Consider the following 22,500-nt stretch of genomic DNA (forward strand, 5'->3'; position numbering starts at 1 on the left):
CAGCCGGAACCCCGTCATGTTCACCCCGCTGTAGCGATACGGCTCCAGGTCCAGAGCAAAGAGGTCCTGGAAGGGGGATGGGGGGAGCACAGACGACATTAGGGGAGTAGAGCTACATTCACACACGTCACTGCTACTGTCTCGCTACTAGCTCACTCGCCTACTCGCCACTTGCTCATGGAACGTTTTGCTAAACGTTCCCGCGTCTTTAACTGCCAATGCAAAAGCGAGAAGTACCGAACTCCAATTGGTTACTCGCTTACTCTCTTACTCGCCTCGCTTCAAAGTTTTAAAAAATTCAACTCGGGATCCGCCTACATCGCATCGCTTGTACTCTCCTCGCCTACTCGCCTCCTTGTCTTGCTGCGACACATAGACATTCAATTGACTTAACTCGCTGAGCGAGTAACTAGCAGCGACGGGTGTGAACGTAGCTTAGTACATTACATTACATTTCGCACAAGTGACGGGCCTGTATTTCATTCCCTTTAGCAGAGATGTTTTAGCAGAGATCATTACCAACATGATCTCCAAAAATTCAGTGCTCCTGGACATGGATGTTAAGGACACGAAATCTATGTCCAGGAGCACGGATTTTGCCAAAATTCCATGCTCCTGGACACAGAATTATTTTCCGTGACGGACACACAGAAGTGCTCTCTCTATACTCCCACAGTTCTGTTTCCACAGTCTTGTGTTTTCTCAGGACTTTTCTAATTTCAAATATTTTTTTCTCAAAAAAACATTGCTTGCTGACAGGTTAGGGTTAGGGATTGTTTTGGTCTGGGCACAGCTAGTTCTTTCATTCATTATATGAATTTGATAGCCTATCAACCAACTGGAAAAGGTATTTCTCAAAAATATGTCTTCAATGACAGGTTAAGGTTAGGGAATGTTTTGGTCAGGGCACAACTTAAATTGCTATAGCATTATTTTGTTTATTATTAATTATTATTAGCATTGGGAATGTATGTTCTAATGATAGAGTTAACACAGTGCTGTGGGAATATAGAAAGCACTTCCGTGTGCCCATCACGGAAAACAATTCCATGTACAGGAGCATGGAATTATGGCAAAATCCGTGCTCCTGGACACGGATTTCGTGTCCTTAACATCCGTGTCCAGGAGCACGGAATTTTTGGAGATCAGGCTGACATTACACTTAGCAAAGTCTGGTTTATTGCTGCATATTGCAGGTGAGATGAAGATGTCCTACAAGGGGACAGAGATGACAGGGGGCATTACATTTAGCACATAACATACGTGAGGTGAGAAGGAGATAGACAGATGGAGGAGAGAGAAAGAGAGAGGGGAAGAGGGGAGAGAAAGAGTGCCAGGATTGGGATGGGGTTACATCAGGACAGGTAGAACAGGTACATTAGGACACAGGGGAACAGATTAGACGGAGATTAAGGATGGCAGGTGACACAGAGATAGAGGAGGACAGGAAAGAGAAAAAAAGGAGATGGGTCAGACAGAGACAATAGCCCAGTTCACACGGGGACAAAGATGGATGGATAGGTCAGAATAGATAGATAGGTCAGACAGACATAATGGGACAATAGGTAAGAAACAGAAAGGCAGGTGACAGAGAGACACAGTATAGGTCAGAGACGACCGATGAGACAATTACATAGACAGGCATACTTTTACATTACATAACAGTCAGAGGTAAGAACGGGTAAAAAAATCCAAGCCCGAACCGACATGGGCCCATGGGAATTGGGCCGGGCCCGGCCCGAGGCCGACTAATTATTGGATGTGTAGGCCCGAGCCCGAGGGAAGCCCGAAATTTCAAATTTTATTTATAAGGAGGGGTGATCTATGATAACAAATCAAAGCCCTTAAATTAAAGCCATTAAAGTATTTTGTTACGAAATCTAAGTTAAATAGACTGTATAAACATGCAGGCCATCTTTTATATTTCTGTGTATGCTGCACTGCAGTGCACAGAGGTTACATTAAGCGATAATCCATCATTGACGCTTTTTTTAAGAGTTGGCGGAAAATTTTAAGGGCGTCCGTCATTTTGACCGGCTGATCATTGGGCCATAAGCCACAGCAGTAGCCTACGACCTTAAAAATCTAGCGCGGCACTTTCACAGAGAGAGACAGCGAGACAAAGAAGAACAACGACGCGAGCAGCAGAACAGGAATGAAGGAGTTCTTGAATTGCCATTGCAAGAGTTTATTAGGCTACAGTATGTGTCGGGTTGATGAGGCGACCTCTGTTTTCTGCAGACCACGCGTCTCTCGTGGCCAAAACACGGCCGAAATGCCTCAGCGCACTGTGATGGGAGGGAGAGGCGAGGGAAAGCGCGTGCATTCTAGCAGCAGGCACTGCACTGCTGGATTATCAACTGACGTGGAATATTATTAACGCACAGCCTACATAGCCTATTTATTTATTTAAAAAAAAAAAAAAAAAAAAAAAAAACTGTCAACGATAGAGAAGCCGAACCCGACCCTACCCGAACGTAATGAGTGACATTTCAGGCCCGACCCGACCCGAAATTGGCTCGGGTTCGGGTTCGGGCTCGGGCCTGGGCCAAAAATCATAGGTCTAATAACATTACATTGCACTTAGCTGACGCTTTCATCAAAGGCGATTTACAGTTATTTTAAGTAATTGCAGGGTATTAGTCCATGGAACAATGTGGGGTTAGGTACCTCGTTCAAGAGCACTTCAGACATGGAGTGAGAAAGGGAGCTGAAGGGCGGGATTTGAACCTGCAACCCTCTGAACTAAAGCCCATCTCCTAAACCACTAGGCCATGGCTGCCCACATACTTGGAAGTACTGGCATGAAAGTTCCAATTTTTACGGCTGTATCTGCTGTAACAGCGCTAAACTTCTGTGCCTAGTTCACGTTAACATGCACTTATACTTTTACGACAGTCCCACACTCAGCAATACCCAAGGAGCATATAATGCTTTCCACTGTGTTCCTAAATTAAGAATATTGCTAGTTGGTGGTCCTCTGGTGTTGATATATGACCAAGATTATATCCACTGAGTCTGAGAGGTGGTCACTGTTCCATACAAATGTTGCCATGAATTTCAACAAGAAGCCATCTTAGCATTGCAAATGTAAGTGTAGAACTGCACAAGTCCACCACAAATCAGGCTTATAGGCCGCAGGATATCAGGTCATAGTAAGTGTGAAGAAACACAATAACTGTAAAACAGCATGCATTCTTCTTATGTATATCATTATGTACATGTATCTTATAGAAAGTCAAAGCAATAAAACAAGAGGTTTTATGAACTGAGATCTCCAATACATTGTATTCTGTTTAATGAGCTATATCTGGTAAGAGAAAAAAGAAGAGCAATGCTGTACAATGGTGCTGTTCACAGCGGAAGATTCAAGGACAAAAACATAGCTGATGCTCTACTAAAATTTGATTGAGGCAAGTTTAAATTCAGATAATTAAGGGGTAATTTTGGAGACTACCATCCAGCTGGAGATGAGGTGAGAGGACCAAATCTCTATCTCTGATACAAAGGCGAGTTTCCAAGCAAACACGCTCTCTGATTTCAGCTTCTACGTATGCAGACAAAGGGTTTTTCTACGAGACCATAAAACATTAATTGTATCTACTGCATTGTACAAACCCCAACTCCGATGAAGTTGGGACGTTTGGTAAACAGTGAATAAAATCAAAATGCTATCATTTTCAAAACATTCAATCTATTCATTAGATGGAGAATAGTGATAAGACAACATATTAAGTGTTAAAACCAAGAAAAAATATTGTTTTGGGGGACATATGTACTCATTTCTAATTTGATAAATCCAACACGTCTCAAAAGAGTTGGGACAGGGATCAGTGAAATTTAGTAAACATCCAAATAAGATAAAACAACAAAGAAGAACGTTTCAAAATGAATTGTACTGACGGACAATATAGGTGTCCAGGTATAAGATCATCACAGAGAGGCTGAGTCACTCAGAATTAAAGATGCAAAGGGAATAATTACCATAGTTATTACATACATTTTTGAATTCCCTTTGATTTACCACGATTGAGTGTATATAAGACATAGTTTTGTTATTTTTTATAAGACATATCATTGTATAGGCTCATGACATCATGAAATATATATTGGCTGTAGTCTCACTCTAGCACTCCAGGAATTAGAGCTATTGAAAATTGACCATATTAAGAATGCTTAATGCGTGCAAATGATACAGGGGTGTAACATTCTCCTAAGCACCTGAGCTCACTTGAAATAGACCCAGAAGACATGGGAAGCTGTCCTTTGCTTACAGAAGTCAGCAGAAGTTGTAGAAGTCCATTCTTTTTGACAATAATAGAGCATTGCACATCCTGTGCTACAGTGAAAATTGACCATCCAACTTGTGTTAGTGCTAGCTTCAAAAGTCAGCCTCCATGATGGCATGCGGGTGCAGTAGTGCATTGGTTAAGATGTTCTCACTCATCTGTAGAGTTAAATACAGTGCTGAATGGTATAAATGGGTTTTAAACAGCATGAAAAGCCACTCATGCATTATATTTTGAAGGGAGATCTTCGATTACTGCCACATAGTAAGGTCAAATTGCATTCTCTACTATGTTTTAACAGTTTGGCTCCATCATAAGGACCAGCAGGTGATAAAATGGTGGGTTTTTGGTCAAGACCTGTCACACTGTAAGCACTACAGAAAGGAAAACATTGCAAAACATGACAAGGAATACACCCACCATTTAAGCTGGTGAAATCATGTCCAAAATAGGAATTAACACTGTTTTTTATATAAAATCATCTCATCGGTTAATGTATTTAACTGTTAAGTGTTGTCTTTTGTTTTGTTTTTAGTCTTCCTCGACATTTGCTGCCATTTATTGTCCCCGTCCCAACTCTTTTGAGACGTGTTGGATTTATCAAATTAGAAATGAGTACATATGTCCCCCAAAACAATATTTTTTCTCGGTTTTAACACTTAATATGTTGTATTTTCACTATTCTCCATCTAATGAATAGATTGAATGTTTTGAAAATGATAGCATTTTGATTTTATTCACTGTTTACCAAACGTCCCAACTTCATCGGAGTTGGGGTTTGTATGTGTATATCTATTTTTCATACATGTTCTTTCACACACACACACACACACACACACAGACACACACACACACACACACACACACACACACACACACACACACACACACACACACACACACACACACACACACACACACACACACACACACACACACACACACACACACACATGTACTGTAGTCATTTATGAATATGAAAATACACACACACGTCTATGCATACATGCATACAAATTTCTCTTACCCTTGAACATGACACCACTGTGCTACATGTATACAACATTGGTCAATAGAATGTAGCAGTTACCCCTGGCAACAAACAGACAGTATCTGGGCAACAATGTCCATGTAGCCTACGTGTTTGCATTTCCATATGAGACCCAGCATATTGGAATAATTATACTGTATGTGGCAGGTACACCATGGGCTTATTTCACCATCACTACCAACGCTAGAAGGGCTTCCACCTTTCAGAGCACGGGATGGTAAACAGCGGTCCCAGAGGACAACCCACCTGCTGATAAATCTTTTCAACCTACCAAAGACGTGAAGAAGAAGTGGTAGTACTCTGTCATCATCCCCATGGACAGCAGCTGTCAAACAAACACAGAGACAACACGGCAATGACAAGTCATTTCAATACGCCCTCCTCACTTTCCACACAGTCAATATACAGTATTGTGCTCATCTGACAGTTATGTTTGTCTGCATGAAGGAAATCTATATTTGTTGTCCCCAGTGCAGAGTGGTAAAAACTATATTTAACATAGTAAAGCAGTCTGTTACAGGTAAGAGTTTAGGCTTATTAGGATGTTGGGGTATGCACAGTCAAAGTATATACCATTCAATCCATTCAAAACTTTCACATAATACAATAGAGTGTATGTGTGTGTGTTTGTGGGTGGGTCTCCTACTGTAGTGTTCTTTAGGTCTAGTCTAGGTGATTGTCTTTTTGGGTATTTCCTGCTCGGTGTGCTGTACAAACAACTCGAGCTGTACTGTAGAAGAGAATGAGAGTGAGCCAGAACACTTGTGGAGAAGCTTGGCTTGGGCTCAGTATACTCCAAAACATTAATCCGCCCCACGCATCAACACATTGGAAGTATTATGGAAGTCACACAGTATGCAGGGGGTGGTGGTGGTTGTGCATCAGTGCCTCCAACTGTACTGTAGTGTTCTTCAGGTTTAGGTGTTTGTCTAGGTATTTGAGAATGAGAGAGTGTGCCAGAGCGCTTGTGGAGAAGCTTGGCTTGGGCTCGGCATACTCCAGCAGCGTGTCATTAGCCTCTTAAAGACCCTGCTGCTTTCTCTGTTTGTGAGCTGTAATCTGCTGCCAGATCAAAGCACAGGCACAAGCGGAGCGCCTTTTCATCCCCCGCACGGGGCCCATTGGATTTCCGCAGGACATGAAATGAAATCTATTACGCCACGTGCCCTCTACTGTACTGCGCATGCAAACCAAACCTGAGGCGCAGACTATTTTGAAATGCACTAAAATAAATTGTATTAGCGTTACCATTGAAGGGGGTGGAGGGTTGGTGTGTATATTCTCAAGGATCCGGTGGAGCAATGACAAATATTACCGCAGGTGTATTTGGTGGCAAAAAAAGCAGGATAGACAAATTTCCCATTTTCAATAATTGCCTCTTAATGACTTTCAATCCAAAAAGGGTTTTCTAAAGACAGTAGGTGCTTATGGAGTTTCAACCTTTGTGATTTTTTTCTGATGTTAAATTTTACTGTGTAAGGGTCATTTCATACTTGCCTGGGAATATAAAATAATAAAAATAAGTCCTTGTTTGAACCAGTCTACTTGACTGTTTCTACGATGTAATGAAATTTAATGCAATGAAATGTAATGTAATTTTCATAGCAATTTAGTTTTATTTGGTTTGTCTCTGTCTTCCATGTGATGGACACTCATAGGTTGTGTGTGTGTGTGTGTGTGTGTGTGTGTGTGTGTGTGTGTGTGTGTGTGTGTGTGTGTGTGTGTGTGTGTGTGTGTGTGTGTGTGTGTGTGTGTGTGTGTGTGTGTGTGTGTGTGTGTGCACGCGTGTGCACGCGTGTGCACGCGTGTGCACGCGTGTGCGTGTTTTCGTGTGTTTGTGCGTGCGTACATGCGTGTGTGATTGCATGTGTGCATGCGTGCATGCGTGCATGTGTGTGTGCACACGGGCATCACCTGTTTGAGTACGTATGCAGATGACTGGTAGGAGCAGTCGAAGATGACGTAGAACTCCTTCCCTTTCTTCATCTCCTTCAGCAGTGGCCGCGCGTCCTTAGTGCTCTGCGGTAGCTGACGGATCTTGATCTTTATGCTGTATCTGGATGGAGCTTTGATCAGCTCTTGCAAGCGTATTAACCCTTCAGAGAGATAAAGACAAGAGGGAGAGAGAGAGAGAGAAAGAGAGAGAGAGAGAGCAGTGGCGATAGATGAAGAAAAACAGACAGAGAGAGAGAGAGAGAGAGAGAGAGAGAGAGAGAGAGAGAGAGAGAGAGAGAGAGCAGTAGTGAGAGATGAAGGAAAACAGACAAAGAGAGAAAGAGATAGAGGAAGTGAAGTAATTGAGAATGATGGAGAAGTCTTTAGAAGACAAAGAGCTGATCTTCTTTCTCCGACCCTTAAGCAAGAACTGAGAAGATCTGAGATTAAATGTGAAATCACGTTTGCGTGCCAGATTACAAGCCTGGCAGTGTAGTCCAATTGAAACACACTAAAGCTTTGCCGCTTTACCGACAAGTGTATTCATCACTTGCGGGAAATAGGCCTATGTTTGAGGTGGAGAGAGACCAATAGGGTATGTGAGGAGAATACTCTAAGATCATTCTAAGAACATTGTCACGGAACACATGGAACACACGGAACACACAGAACATGCTCACAAATTCTCACTTTCTTTTGCTGGCATCGATTCACAGTGCGGCCACATCTATTATCTGTGTTGTTGTTGTTGTTCATAACTTTTCAATATTTGAATTAAATAATAACGCTGATATGAGTGTGTTTATGAGGAAAGTTAATAAAAACAAATAATGGTGCACATGCATCACTGTTAAAGCTGTCAAAACGCGGAGATAAATTTGCACGAGCGAAATACGCGAGCCTCATTAAATGTGAGACTTTACGAGACCTTTGACGCAGCGGCTCTGACCTCCTTGCTGCGAAGCCGAGGCAAGCAGCCACTTAACGATGACAAATTGTTGTCAACTATTTTCTTGGGATTAGAATCGCGAACGCATGAATAGAATATTCCGGTGTCCCAATGACCCCTTTTGACATTCTTGGCGCTTTGTCAAGAGATAACATGTTTTGGTGTGTGTGTGTGTGTGTGTGTGTGTGTGTGTGTGCGTGTGCATGTGTGTGTGTGTGTGTGTGTGTGTGTGTGTGTGTGTGTGTGTGTGTGTGTGTGTGTGTGTGTGTGTGTGTGTGTGTGTGTGTGTGTGTGTGTGTGTGTGTGATTTGTGCACGTGCATGCATGCAGAACACCAATTATTTTCCAATTGGCAAGTCTTGGAAAGCTAATATTGTGAGAGCAAACAATTAGAGAGAGAGAAAAAAACAAAGATCACATCACCACGCAGCCCCTCAAATCAAATAATGAATAGCGTGCCTAATTAATGCCGTTGGATCTAATTGCACTACTGAGAGCCTCACTCTCTCATTTATTTAGCTATTTAGCATCATACAGGTTTTTACAGACACAGGCTCTGACAAACCAAATTGTCTTGACATTGTGTGCTATTCAGGATGTCCATGCATGTCCAACCCCCCATTTGAGACACCCACACAGTAGAACGGGTCTCTAAGCCGTCAGCTTGTTGACATATCCCTTTGAGGAGAAAAGATTCTCTTCAGAATGCTTCCAGAGTGTCATGTGGCACCCAGAACGTTGAATTAAAAATCCTGCAGCGTATTTCTGATATCATATGTAGTGATATCACAGTGATCATGTTCTTCGAATCACTAAGAATACGTAGTTTAGTGGGGGTGGGCTTGCTCTCCAAAAACGTGTTCTGCACCCATGAATATAAGCGGCGAGATCCCTGAGGGAGAGTGTCAGTTACACTTAACTGACACAGTCCCAGGGGGGAAAGTGTCAGTCACGTTTAATATAATGTAAGCTCTGAGAGCTGACTATCCCGGGGAAAAGCCCCCACAAGAGATCCCAGGGAGCCCCGATGGCAATATGACAAATGACACCGCACCACCTGCAGACAGCTCCTGTTTGTCGATAAACAGTGCATCTGAAGCAACACAAACACATTTGCAAGATCGATGTGCGATGGGACATAGCACAGGGAGTGATAAATGTGCACTTTTTATCAAAGCCGATAAAAAACATGGCAGCAAGTGGAAGCGTGAGAGCAGCGGTATCGCAGTGTATTCACTGGAGCTTTGCCGACATAACAAACGCAGAAGTGTTAGTGTACAGTATTCAGTACACTATGATACACAGTGTGCTACAGCACCTTTCATATACAGATGTCAAAGGATTGGTCGTGTGGTTCAATGCAATTTACATTTTTTTGGTATGGCATATTGTTGATGTGTAGGTGTGAAGGTGTAGTATAGCATCTAATTTTCTCCTGAATATCTCCCTCAAATCCATCTGCTCTGATTGCTTTCTTAGATCGTTTTGCCGAAATAAAATGTGTAATTTCGCACAGACCACTTGCACATCCGACGCTGCACCTGCACATCAGACTGGAAGATATTGAGAGCTACTGTAAATTGCTATTGATTCTTTTTGTCAAATGGCGTTAATTAACATGCAGAATTACTACAGTTTCAATTATGTGAACAACACAAATCCTGTTGCTCACTCGTCAGTATGATTTTCAAGCAAAATTAACTGAAATAGAACAAACGCGTAACTTGAATGTGGTTTGCATAAGCAAGCAACTACTTTTTGCAGCACAGTAGATGTGTGATAGGTGTGTGTGTGTGTGTGTGTGTGTGTGTGTGTGTGTGTGTGTGTGTGTGTGTGTGTGTGTGTGTGTGTGTGTGTGTGTGTGTGTGTGTGTGTGTGTGTGTGTGTGTGTGTGTGTGTTTGTGTGTGTGTGTGTGTGTGTGTGTGTGTGTGTGTGTGTGTGTGTGTGTGTGTGTGTGTATGTGTGTGTGTGTGTGTGTGTGTGTGTGTGTGTGTGTGTTTGAGTGTGTGCACACATTCCATGCATACGTGCATGTGTGTGTGTGTAAATAACTACCGGTGGCATCCTCGTACACAACCGTGACCTGCTTCCACTTGTAGAACTGCACGATCTCCAGCACGGCTCGGCTGATGGAGGCGTAGTCGGGGAAGAGGTTGATGTAGAAGCTGTCCTTGTTGTCCACGGACGGGTGCTTCCAGCGCGTCTGGATGTGCGGCACCTCCAGCGCGTTGCAGATGGACTGCACGGCACTGACTGAGGAACTGTGAGAGGGTCCAAACACGGCCGCCACTCCAAGAGAGAGCTGGTCACACGCTGGGGAGAGAAGAGAGGAAGTGAACTGGTTAGAGGTGTGGTTGGTGGAGGTGTATGTGTGTGGAAGAGAGAAGGTTGTGATGGTACGTGTGTGTTAACACATGAGGTGAGGAGGTGGTGGATGGTGGTTGTGTGTGTGTGTGTGTGTTTGTGAGCACTGCCAAGGACACCTGGTCACCGGCTGGGGAGAGAAGGAGAGTAGGGGAAGAAGTTCAAGAAGTTTATTGCCATGTCGACATAGTCGATAGGACATTTTCCTGGCATATCCCCAACATCAAATACTACATACAATTTACAAGCACACAACAGCAAAGTACATACAGTCAATATAAATATGGGTGGACATAACAATAGACAGAAAGGGTCCCAGCAGTCACTGGACAGCAGTTAATTAGGCCTACTCTGAGGATTACTCTGAGGTAAAGTGCATAGGGAGTGGATATTATAGCAGGTTCAGATGTCTGATAGTCAGTGGGTATGTGCTGTTCCTAAATCTGGATGTGGATGTTGTAAAGCCTCTGTATCTTTTACCTGATGGGAGGAGGTTAATAAGGTGATGTGCTGGGTGTGAGGGATCGGTTATGATTTTCTTTGCCTTTCTGATACCCCGTGACAAGAAAATGGAGGAGAGGGCGGGCAGGTGGCACCTGTGATTTTTAGATGCTCTGCACACAACCCTTTCCAACCTTGTCTTGTGAATGTCAGGATGCTTTCAATTGTAGATCTGTAGAATTGAATCACGGCTGTCTGACTGACATTGAATTTCCAAAGCTGCCACAGGAAGTGGAAACCTGAAGTTATAGTTGGTGGCGATGGTGGTGGTGGTAGATGTATGTATCAGGTGTGGAACTTAAACATTTTCCCCACCAGTCACTGTGGCAGGTAGATTATAAAGTCACTCACAATTTTTACCAGTTCATATTGAACCGTTCCAAACATTGTAATGCCAAGTAAGATCGAATATTTGTTTCAGAGGTCATAAATTCAGTTATTGTGATGCCAATAACTCTTTTCATTACCAATTTGCTGAAACCTTTGATGTTGGATGGTGCGTATAATTCAGCATTAACCCGGGCGCCTGTAGAAAAAATGTCACCCGTCAAGGCGAGTTGACATGTTTCACCCGCCAAAGGCCAAATTCACCCGTCATTGGCAGGTGGACGGGTGCTTATTTCCATCCCTGGTATGTGTGTGGGAGGGCCTGAACACGGCCACTGTGCACAGGGACAGCTGATCACAGGCTGGGGAGAGAAGAGAAGTGAGGTTAGAGCTTATGAGGAGCTGAGAGTGGGCCCCAACACCGCACATGTGAGTGTGTGTATGTCTGTGTGAGCATGTGCATGTGTGTGGTGGGGGAAAGACAGAGAGGGAATAGAAAAGCATGAACATGAGAGAGAGAGAGAGAGAGAGAGAGAGAGAGAGAGAGAGAGAGAGAGAGAGAGAGAGAGAGAGAGAGAAAGAGAGAGAGAGAAAAGAATGAGTGATGACAGAGCGAGATAGACAATTAGAGAGAGAGAGAGACAGATACAGAAAGAGACAGAGAAAAAAGAGAAGAGTGGACAGCAATCGCAACACAGAGAGCATTAGGGACTTTGGGGACGCCAAATCCATCAGCTGTGTCCCTTGAGCGGACCCCCACCCACACCCACACACACACACACACACACTTAGCGTTGGACAATGAGGCGATAACTACGAGATAAACAAGAGATAAATGACCAAGGCGTTCAGTGGCCTCTTCATTACAGCAATGTGTACAAGACAGGCCACTTCATTAACAAAAGAGAGAGGAGGGTGGTGGAGAGAAGTATTCAATTATCACTCCTACCACATTCTCAGACCGCATTCACAGCCTTACTGTGGCTCAATTCAGTGGCCATGTCTCCAATTCAATGGCTATGGATGGTAGGAATGGATTTGGAGAGTGTCTGTCTGTCTGTTTGAATGCATCTGTTTGTTTATTTTTTATTTATTTATTTATTTATTTTGCTACAGCACTGCAATTGAGTCACCAAGCTAGTGAAGAGTTGGACATGGAAATGAATGGGACAGACAGAGATGGGGTAGAAATGGGAAATGGCCCAAGCTTTATGTGAACCTTGGTCCCCAAGGAGCACTGTTGTGTTTCTCTTTTTCACAACACAGGACATGAACGTAAATGATTTCTAGGTACTTTGGGAAAACATTATGTCACATTTAACTTGCCAATGCACAACCACTCTATTTCAGAGTATTATCGCACTGGCCAGTCTGGAGCTAACAGTAGACCTTGAATTACCAATGTGTACAAGAAAAAATAAATTTCCTTCTAAAAAATTCCTACAGTTAAAAATGGTTCCTACATCTACTGGCATTACAAGCAATGTGCTGGTGTGCTGCTCTATCATCAGCACTCAATACAATTGATTTTTCTTTTTAGCAACTGTGGCATTGATTAAGCCAGAGGCTGGTAAAATAAATACATTGCAGCAGGTGATCTAAGCACCGTACCACAGGCCCCTATACATTGGATTTGTAGTTACTTTCCTCTTTCGGTCATTTCCTTTATCTGTGACTACAACAACGTATATAACAGCATGTAACATTCTGCAGTTGCACTGTGTCATAGGGTTAAGGTTGGGATTAGGGTTAGGGTAAATTGTGAGAAGTGTAAGAACATAGTATTGCATTTTACATGATACTTGTAGATACAAGAATAAGGAAGTTTAAATGAGTGCTTTTCAACGGTGGGAGCGTTAGGAGCCCTAGGGTGGGCGTTGAGAAGGATACAACTGAGAGGGAGCAGTGCTTAGTTGCTATTGGGGGGCATTAGTCCATTTTATTTTTAGTATTAAGGGGGTTGTTGGCAAGCTTATGATGACTTCAAGGTAAGGGAGCATGCTTGTGATGAAGTCCAGGGGGTGTTTATTAGAAAAAGATTGAATGCACAAAGTGTTATCATTTAGTCATTGATTGAAACAGAGGATGGATGGTGAATACTGCAGTTTACCTCTTCTGGATGCCTCAAAGCTGTCAAACAGGTTTATTCTCTGGATGTCGTAGGTCAGAGTGGTGTTTGGCATCAGTGTTCGGTTTCTGTTGATGTTGGTCACAGCAAATTTGAAGGCCAGCTCTTCAACACTTATAGGCTCGTTCTCAAGGGTCTCAAAGATGCCCCCTGTTGGTGAAAGAAAAACATACATATTTTAGCACTTCACAATACAGTATTTACTTTTCAATATACATTTTTGTGTTTTTAATTTATCACTTTGTTCATCATTATCATGTTCATTGGTAAATATTTCACACTATTTCTCATCAGTAAATCTTTTATAAACATAACACATGAACACATGTAACACACGAAACAGAAAATTGTCTTTGGTGTGGCTTATTCTCACACACATTAGACAAGACTTGACAAAACAGGGCATAACAAGACAAGACAATACATGTATGTTGTATGTAAACATACAGACACACATCTTAGTCCATGACTTCATGTTTGTTTGACTGTCTTTAAGTAATCTGCCATATATCTCTTAGCATGTGCCGTCTAGTCAGTCTATCTCCCTCGGCTGAATGTCAATAGCAGTCTCACCAAAGACCCAGGAGAATGACCCTGTGGCACAATCAGAAATGGTATCATAGCAATGGCGCTGCCATTGCAATCATGTTTGATAAGGTGGATAGCAAGTTTGCTTATTCTACAATAATAAAAAGAAAACAACAAGAAAGAAGAAAAATTGAGTGTGATCCATTTCCTACTAGATTACTTCAGAGACGCACCAACAAGACGGAAGAGCGCGGTGTGTAGAAGATAACCTTATTCTACAAATAGAAATGATACATTGTATCAACACTTATTGAGCAAAAAATACATGTACAGCATACAACAGTGCAGCATATGACTAAAACTATTGTCATTCAGTAAGACATATGCATGTTGTAAGAGAAGCACATTTAAAATATGAGTAAATAATAACAAAAAAGATGAACCAAATCAAAACAGAATGATTGTGAAACAGTCCTGGTTCAGCTGTGATACAGTATGGGCACAGGAGGTTAGAGATAGCCATGTAAACATCAGAGCCAGGCAGCTTGGCAGCACATACAGAGACAGACCTGATTGGGTGCGATGATACTTGCAACACACAAACGAGCAGATGCATGGTGGATTTCTCTCTCTCTCTCTCTCTCTCTCTCTCTCTCTCTCTCTCTCTCTCTCTCTCTCTCTCTCTCTCTCTCTCTCTCTCTCTCTCTCTCTCTCTCGCTCTCCTACTGTCTGTCTTGACCTTTAATCTAGGGCATAATCCAGCCTACAGTGAACAACAGTTGTCATCATGATGATGAAGAGGATGAGCGTTGGCTACATGCAGAGTGGCGGCCGGCCAGCCAGCACATCTCCTGTGTACACCCAACAAGCCCTGCCCTGTAATCTGGAACACACAGACCAGTGTATGCAGGGCAGGCAGGGTAACAGATGATCAAATGACTAGATGACTTCCTTCAGATGTATGAACTGTACGTGCAAGAAAAGAAAACAGATCGCACATCACACAACCACACACCCGCGCACGCATGCACACACGCACGCACGCACGCACATACACACACATGCACGCACGCACACATGCACACAAGCACACATGCATGATTTACGTATATGTACAGTGTGTGTAAGAAAATAAAAACACATTATGGCAAAAGAAAAATCACGCCTGCCCACTGGTCCATTCCGCATGCCCACCCAGTAATCTGAATCTCAGAGCCCAGCCACGTACACAACAATAATCAAATGGCCAGATGACTTCCTGCAGATGTACAGGTAAGCGCAAGAAAAGATAACGCATCTTGCATACGTATCAGACATCACACGAGCGTCTTTGCAGAGAGTGAGTGTATTAACACAGATGCAGCATTAGAGTCGCGGGGACAGGGGCTTGCCTTACAGATTACATCCCGTTAAGACACAGCGTTATAAAATTGCTGTTACCACAATGGCAATGACCAAGTCGTAGTGCATTACTAAAGGCTCTGTGTTATGTCATATTGCAGTACTATGGTAGTTAACATTTCAATGACTACAGTATTACAGCATGCCACTGGAGGTACGATGTGCATTAAGGGGATATTATCTCTGGACCTCAGCTGTGGCTTAAACAGCTAAGAAACTGTACTTTTACGCCAAAGACCCAGGTTCGATTCTGGCCCAAGGTCATTTCCCGATCCTCCCCAACTCTCTCTTCCACTGGTTTCCTGTCTCCTCCCACACTGTCCAGTCCAAATAAAGCTGAACACCCCCCTGCCAAAAATTACTGAAGAAACAAAATAATATTATCTCTGACGGTCATAGCAAATGCCAGATATTGGCCACACAAATACAGCATGAGAAAAAGTTAAGACTAATAAAAGTGGTGTATGTGTGTCATGATGACATTGATTTGCTGCTTCTGTATCGCAGCATCTTTCTGCAGGCACAAACACATGTATGTCCATATTAACACACACACGTACACACGCATATGCATTGCTCACACGCGCACACACACACACACACACACACTAGAGCATGACACGGGAGTGGATTTTCACTCCCGTCCCATCCCAGTCCCAGAAAAAAAATCCCATCCCGTCCCGTCCCGGAGTGGAGTAAAAGAAACAGATCCCATCCCGTCCCGTCCTGAAAAGAATGTCTCCCAATCCTGCCCACTCCCACTCAAAATCAATCCCACTCCCGTTTCATAGGCTTTTTTAATGAAAAAATAAGCAAGCATTCCCGCTCTCATTCATTTTTATTCCCGCTCCTGCCCGCTCCCATTCATCTTTATTCCCGCTCCTGCCCGCTCCTGTTCATCTTTAAAATTTTGACTCCCATCCCGCGGGAATCCCGCAGGACACGCGGGACCCACGGGAATTCCTGAAAAATGTCATCCTCTAACACACACACACACACACACACACACACACACACACACACACACACACACACACAGGCACGCACGCACACACACACACACACACACACACACACACACACACACACACACACACACACACACACACACACAGACACACACACACACACACACACACACACACACACACACACACACACACACACACACTGCTACTATTTATTATGTGAGTGATTACTGTCAGGCATTTGGTAAGAGGCTACAGATGACAGTGCTGCCAGTGACGCCCATACACAGATGTCTAATTTCACAATGCTCCAATTATCAATCAGATTAAAAAGCAAAATTCCTCCCAAGCTCTATCCTCTAGACACAGCAGACACAGGCCGTATCCCACTACATCACATGCACGCAGACCATCATCACCCGCCTTAAACATCCACACAGACACACAGACACGCACGCACGCACGCACGCACACACACAGTCACAAACACACACACACACACTCACAGACACACACACTATTACAGACAGCGATAGACAGACACATACGTTCACGCACATGGCCAAAGGCACAGACACATATACAGTACATAGCCGAGATACAGGCAGAGGTAGAGACACAGACTTAGACACAGACAGACAGAACCAAAAAACAGGGAGAGACATACAGTATAGTCTAGCACCAACCAAAACAGCAATCCTACAGCGGTTGAAAAACAGGCAAGAACATTTTCTTTCAAACAAGGCACCTGTACAAACAGTACACCCTGTCAACGACACACGCCATTCCAGGCTATTAACATCGGTGCCAGCACCATTGTTTCTCAGCAAGACTCTCCAAATATCCAAGACATCCAGGTTCAATTATGGACCGAGGTCATCCCCAATCCTCTCCCACTCACTTCCTGTCACCATCTTACAGTGTCCTGTCAAGTAAAGGTATGAAAGCCCCTAAAACCTCTTACAGTAAAAAGAGTTTTTTTTTAAAAAAAAGAAAAAAAAGAGTTGATATAGATTAACTCAAAAGTTCATAAGAAGTCTTTTGTTGGGAGTGCTGTGGCGCAGTGTGCTAAGACACCGTACCATAGTGTGCTAAGACACCGTACCATATGCAGGCCAGCCGGGTTTGAGTCCAGCCTGGGTCATTTCCTGACCCATCTCTCATTCCCACTTACTTCCTGCTGTCTCATCACTATCCTATCAAATAAAGGCAAAAAGCCACAAAAACACATTCTAAAAAATCTTGTGTCTTTTGTCCCTAATACTCTGCATTAGCAGTGCACACTCCGCTCCTCTGTGTTTGGGAAGACTACAGTATGCAATTACAGCGGCATGAAGATAAAGCTCCTGATTTGAAGGCCAGACTAACCCGGGCCGGCGTGGCAGGCAGGGACGCTAGGCTATGCCCAGATATTTAGCCTGATTAAGTCTGCCATAAGAAACCGCACAGAGACAGGGCGATTATTCCCTCTTTGTCTATAGGCGCACACACACAGGGATGCACACACAAAACCATGCAAACACACCAAACTCTCTATCTCTCGCTCTCAACCTTGCATTCTCTCTCTCTCTCTCTCTCTCTCTCTCTCTCTCTCTCTCTCTCTCTCTCTCTCTCTCTCTCTCTCTCTCTCTCTCTCTCTCTCTCTCACATACACTCTCTCACACACACACACACACACACACACACACACACACACACACACACACACACACACACACACACACACACACACACACACACACACACACACACACACAGGGAACAAAGTCAGATTTATTAATGATCATTATCTATCTCTCTCCAGTGGAATAATGCAGTGCATTCAGTTAAGATGATGAATGATAATTTTTGCTTCTTTATTCTACTAAACTATACGTTTCCAAAAGAGCTCAGATGAAGTTGAACTATTTGTGCGTGTTAGCGTGTGAACAATACATAATCCATCAACTGATGTAACACACCTGTCGTCGCACATTAAAAAATAATTCTTCCAGTTAATTGCAAAGTATTATACACCAAACATTATCATAGGCCTCATTTCACACAGAGAGAGGCTCACACATGCACACACACACACATGCGGGCACGCAGGCACACACACACACACACACACACACACACACACACACACACACACACACACACACACACACACACACACACACACACACACACATAGAACACACGGCGAGAGAAAGAGAGCAATGATAGATACATCATGTGGACCTCACATAGAGTAGAGGTGTCATGACTACACTGTGTGTGTGTGTCCGTGCGTACGTGCATGCATGCATGCGTGAATGTGTACGTGCGTGTGCATGCGCACGTGCATGCGTCTGTGTGCTCAATTCAACTCAAAAGGCATTTTCTTGCTATTGTGTCCCAAACCCAAACTGACAAAGCCAATACCATTTATTAGCACAAACAAAGACTCATATACCACTGGAGTTGACCTAATACTGCCATATTAAATCTCCAAAATCCTATTGCGAAAGCCATTTAACCTGATATATCTGTATATTAGTGATAAAACGTGTCCAGTGTTATTACAACAATCTAACACTGTCATCTTCTTGCCATCTACTATGATGCACGATTCAGACTAATCTACAAGCTTCAGAAGACACTCACAGTGGCACCATGGTCACAAGAGGAAGCATCAGTTGTTGTGTCAACAAATTATAATTTGAGTTCCCTTAGAGTGATGGGTGACGTATACATAGGCCTACAAACACATTAAAACTTACGTCGATGAACATGTGAAAAGGGATGCACACACCTAAACACACACGCATGCATGTACGCACACAAAACCACATGCACAGAGAGGAAGAGAGAGAGAAGGGATGTACACACACACACACAGACACACACACACACACACAGACAGACAGACAGACAGACAGACACACACACACACACACACACACACACACACACACACACACACAGACACACACACACACACACAGACACACACACACACACACACACACACACGCGCACGCACGCACGCACACACACACACACACACACACAGTGCACCTTAATATGACTTTTCTCCATGTGAAATGGAACACCTGTGACAGCTGAATCGATAGTGAAATGGCAGCCCCTTGGTGTCATTGGCCTCCATTACTCCAATCTGGGCTAGAAGTGCCCCAGCTGCTGCCTCTGTTCAAGGATGGATTACTGCATGGGCCTACCGGGCCCTGCCCCAGGGGCCCAAGAGCCAAGGAGGCCCTGAAGCCCAAGCCTCTATATTTCCATTCTCATACTGTGTTACAGTAAATATTGCACTTTTAACAACTGTATTTTGTTTTCACATTTTCTTTGGGGACAAATTCCCAACTCCTCAACAGCGTAGTGGTCTGTAACGTCTCTATGCATCTTTTTCAGAAACTAGCAACATTCATGTAGGGGGCCCTTTCTTGCTGTCTGGTCCAGGGGCCCATGGACTCATAATCTGCCCCTGCCTCTGTTCCACCTGCTGTAACAGTATGACAGCTGAAAAATGCTGTGACAGACAGACAGGGAAGCCGACAGGAGGAGACAAAGGGGTCAGTTGTCCTGTGCCCAGGGACGGGGCGGGGGGCAGAATTGGGTCCTGATCATACATGATATATGCATGGAGAGGTGAGGTCTTTCAGTTGACTTTTTCCCGGGCCCAGCCAAAGCTGTCAGCCGACCTGCGAGCAGCATAGTGTAAGGGGCAAGATGTGATCTCGTTTGCAGTGATATGTGTGTGATATAGGCGTAATATATAGTATAACCCAAGGAGACAGAAAAACGAATTAAAGCCACAAATCAGATCAGTGCACGTCTCTGCCGGCTATCCGCATGTGTGACACCACAGTCACAGAGACAATGGCCCATGAACGTACAGAAAGCCTTCTGATGGTATACCCCCTTTATGAAAACAATCTTTTGCAAGTGCCGCTTGTGAAATTGTGATTGATTTTTAAAAGTGGGGGTTGCAGATGAATGGGTGAGGGGTTGGAGTTTACTGGAGGGTTAACTGGTTCTGCTTGGGGTGTTTTGAAAGGGGGATGAAGGGGGTTTGCTGCTGGGTAGTGAATGACTTTCCATCAGTTTGGTTTGCATAGCACTGAGTGGCACTCAGCAGCAAAGTCTTCTGCAGAGAGTGTGTGTGTGTGTGTGGAGGGGGGGGGGGTGTGTGGAACGAGCAAGTGAAAGACAGAGAGACAGAAAGACAGACTGAGAGGGATACAAAAGGGAGATGTAGAGATGGCAATACAAAGTGGAGAGAGAATGGAACAGAGAGAGAGAGAGAGAGAGAGAGAGAGAGAGAGAGAGAGAGAGAGAGAGAGAGAGAGAGAGAGAGAGAGAGAGAGAGAGAGAGAGAGAATATCAGACAAGAGAGTAACGAGAGACTTAGACAGAAAAAAAGTGAAAGAATGACAGAAAAAGAAAAAGAGGGCCTTGGAGAGACATGACAAGATGGGAAAAGGGTAGCTTTCAAATGCCATTCCTAATTACGATGAGCAAGCCTACTGCACCATGGCTCCCTCTCTCCTGCGATATTCCCACACTACATTCAGGAGAATAATAGAGATCTCCAGAGGGGGGTGAGGAGAAAAAGACAGGTAGAGATAACATTGTCTAGACACAAGACAATGGGGGACGGGGGGAGAGAGAGAGAGAGAGAGAGAGAGAGAGAGAGAGAGAGAGAGAGAGAGAGAGAGAGAGAGAGAGAGAGAGAGAGAGAGAGACAGAGAGACAGACACACAGACAGACAGACAGACACACACACACACACACACACACACACACACACACACACACAGAAGAGAGACAGACACAGACACAGAGACAGAAAGAGGCAGCTGTGACCTTGGTTAAGGAGATGGGCTTTAGATCTGACTCCAGCTGAAGTGCCCTTGAGCAAAGCCCTTAACCCCACACAGCTCCAGGGAATTTAACTAATACGCTGTACTTAAAAAATAACTGTAAGTTACTAAAAGCGTCAGCTAAAGGAAATGTAATTATAATACAGAAAGCGGGAGAAATACAGCATGGTTTGCTTCAGAAAGAGAGTGTAATGGCTTGTCCTTAGAGTGCAAAAGGATGAAGGGAAGAGCACTGGGGTAGAAACTGTTGATTCGGGAGTTAATTTCCTTCCCATTGTTCATTCAAGGACAGCTCCTTAGCTGAAGCCCATTTCCTGTTCGTTACCACCTGCAGAAGGTTATGACACTGGTGGTGGTGGTGTTGGTGGCAGCAACAGTTCTCACCTCCACAGCAAATTGCCAACAACTTCTCCCACCCTCTCTTTATTGATCTCACACTCGAGACATAATGTGCTAAAATCCTCCTAAAGTCTCTCTTAGTTATCTGGGCTTTCATTACGAGACGGTAATAATGTTTTGCAGTCATTCTGGTGAAATGAGATCCGAAAGAGTGATTGTGAATCTCCCTGAGAAGTGGGGAGTCTTGAATCATTCTGAGAGAGCTTCTTTCATCAGCCTGACTACCTTGCTGAGCACAAAACGATCATGGGGAGCATAGGCGTGCACAGATAGAGATGATGTGGTGCTAAAGCACCTGCCCCTTTGCCCTACTATTTTCGCAACATACTGTGGTCCATGTTGACATGATCATGTAGAAATGCTTGACCATTGAAAATGTGTAAATACCCCAATATAATATAGCCTAAGAGAGCTGGAAGCTCCTCATGCCCTCCACCCCAAGCACCCTCAACCACCCTCCCACCCTTGGCCTCCGCACAAAAAATGTCTGTGCAAATGTCTGTGGGAGTTATGAACTTCGAACAGAGACATGTTCAAATCAAATATTGAGTTGCTCCATGAGCTTTGGAAATTGATTTTACAAGTGTTGCACAATGTGCCTGGACTAGTCAAAGTCAGTGGGAACACTGGGAAGTGTATCTCTCTCCCCACTACCATATTGTCAAATGAAGGAAACTTCCATTGCCAATGTGACACAGCACTACACAGCACACAAGTGCACACTGCAGACAACAAAATTGCATTTATGCCTTACCTGTGCAAGGAGGCAGCCCCAAATGGTACCGCAA

General features: G+C 43.9%; 1 protein-coding gene across 1 annotated transcript in view; it reads right to left on the minus strand.

Annotated features, from left to right (window-relative positions):
- LOC134453459 (glutamate receptor ionotropic, kainate 1-like) overlaps positions 1 to 13,602 on the minus strand; it is a 36,795-nt gene extending 23,193 nt beyond the window's left edge. Inside the window, exons 1-5 of the mRNA XM_063204268.1 lie at positions 13,528 to 13,602; positions 10,281 to 10,538; positions 7,255 to 7,436; positions 5,612 to 5,665; positions 1 to 66 (exon numbers count right to left, since the gene is read on the minus strand). The exon at positions 1 to 66 is cut by the window's left edge and continues 108 nt beyond it. Coding sequence (XP_063060338.1) covers positions 1 to 66; positions 5,612 to 5,665; positions 7,255 to 7,436; positions 10,281 to 10,538; positions 13,528 to 13,600 — 633 coding nt within the window. The 5' untranslated portion in view covers positions 13,601 to 13,602. The remainder of the gene's footprint in view (positions 67 to 5,611; positions 5,666 to 7,254; positions 7,437 to 10,280; positions 10,539 to 13,527) is intronic.
- Positions 13,603 to 22,500: the final 8,898 nt, after the last annotated feature.

Source organism: Engraulis encrasicolus, chromosome 8 (genome assembly GCF_034702125.1).
Source record: "Engraulis encrasicolus isolate BLACKSEA-1 chromosome 8, IST_EnEncr_1.0, whole genome shotgun sequence".
Lineage (NCBI taxonomy): Eukaryota > Metazoa > Chordata > Actinopteri > Clupeiformes > Engraulidae > Engraulis > Engraulis encrasicolus.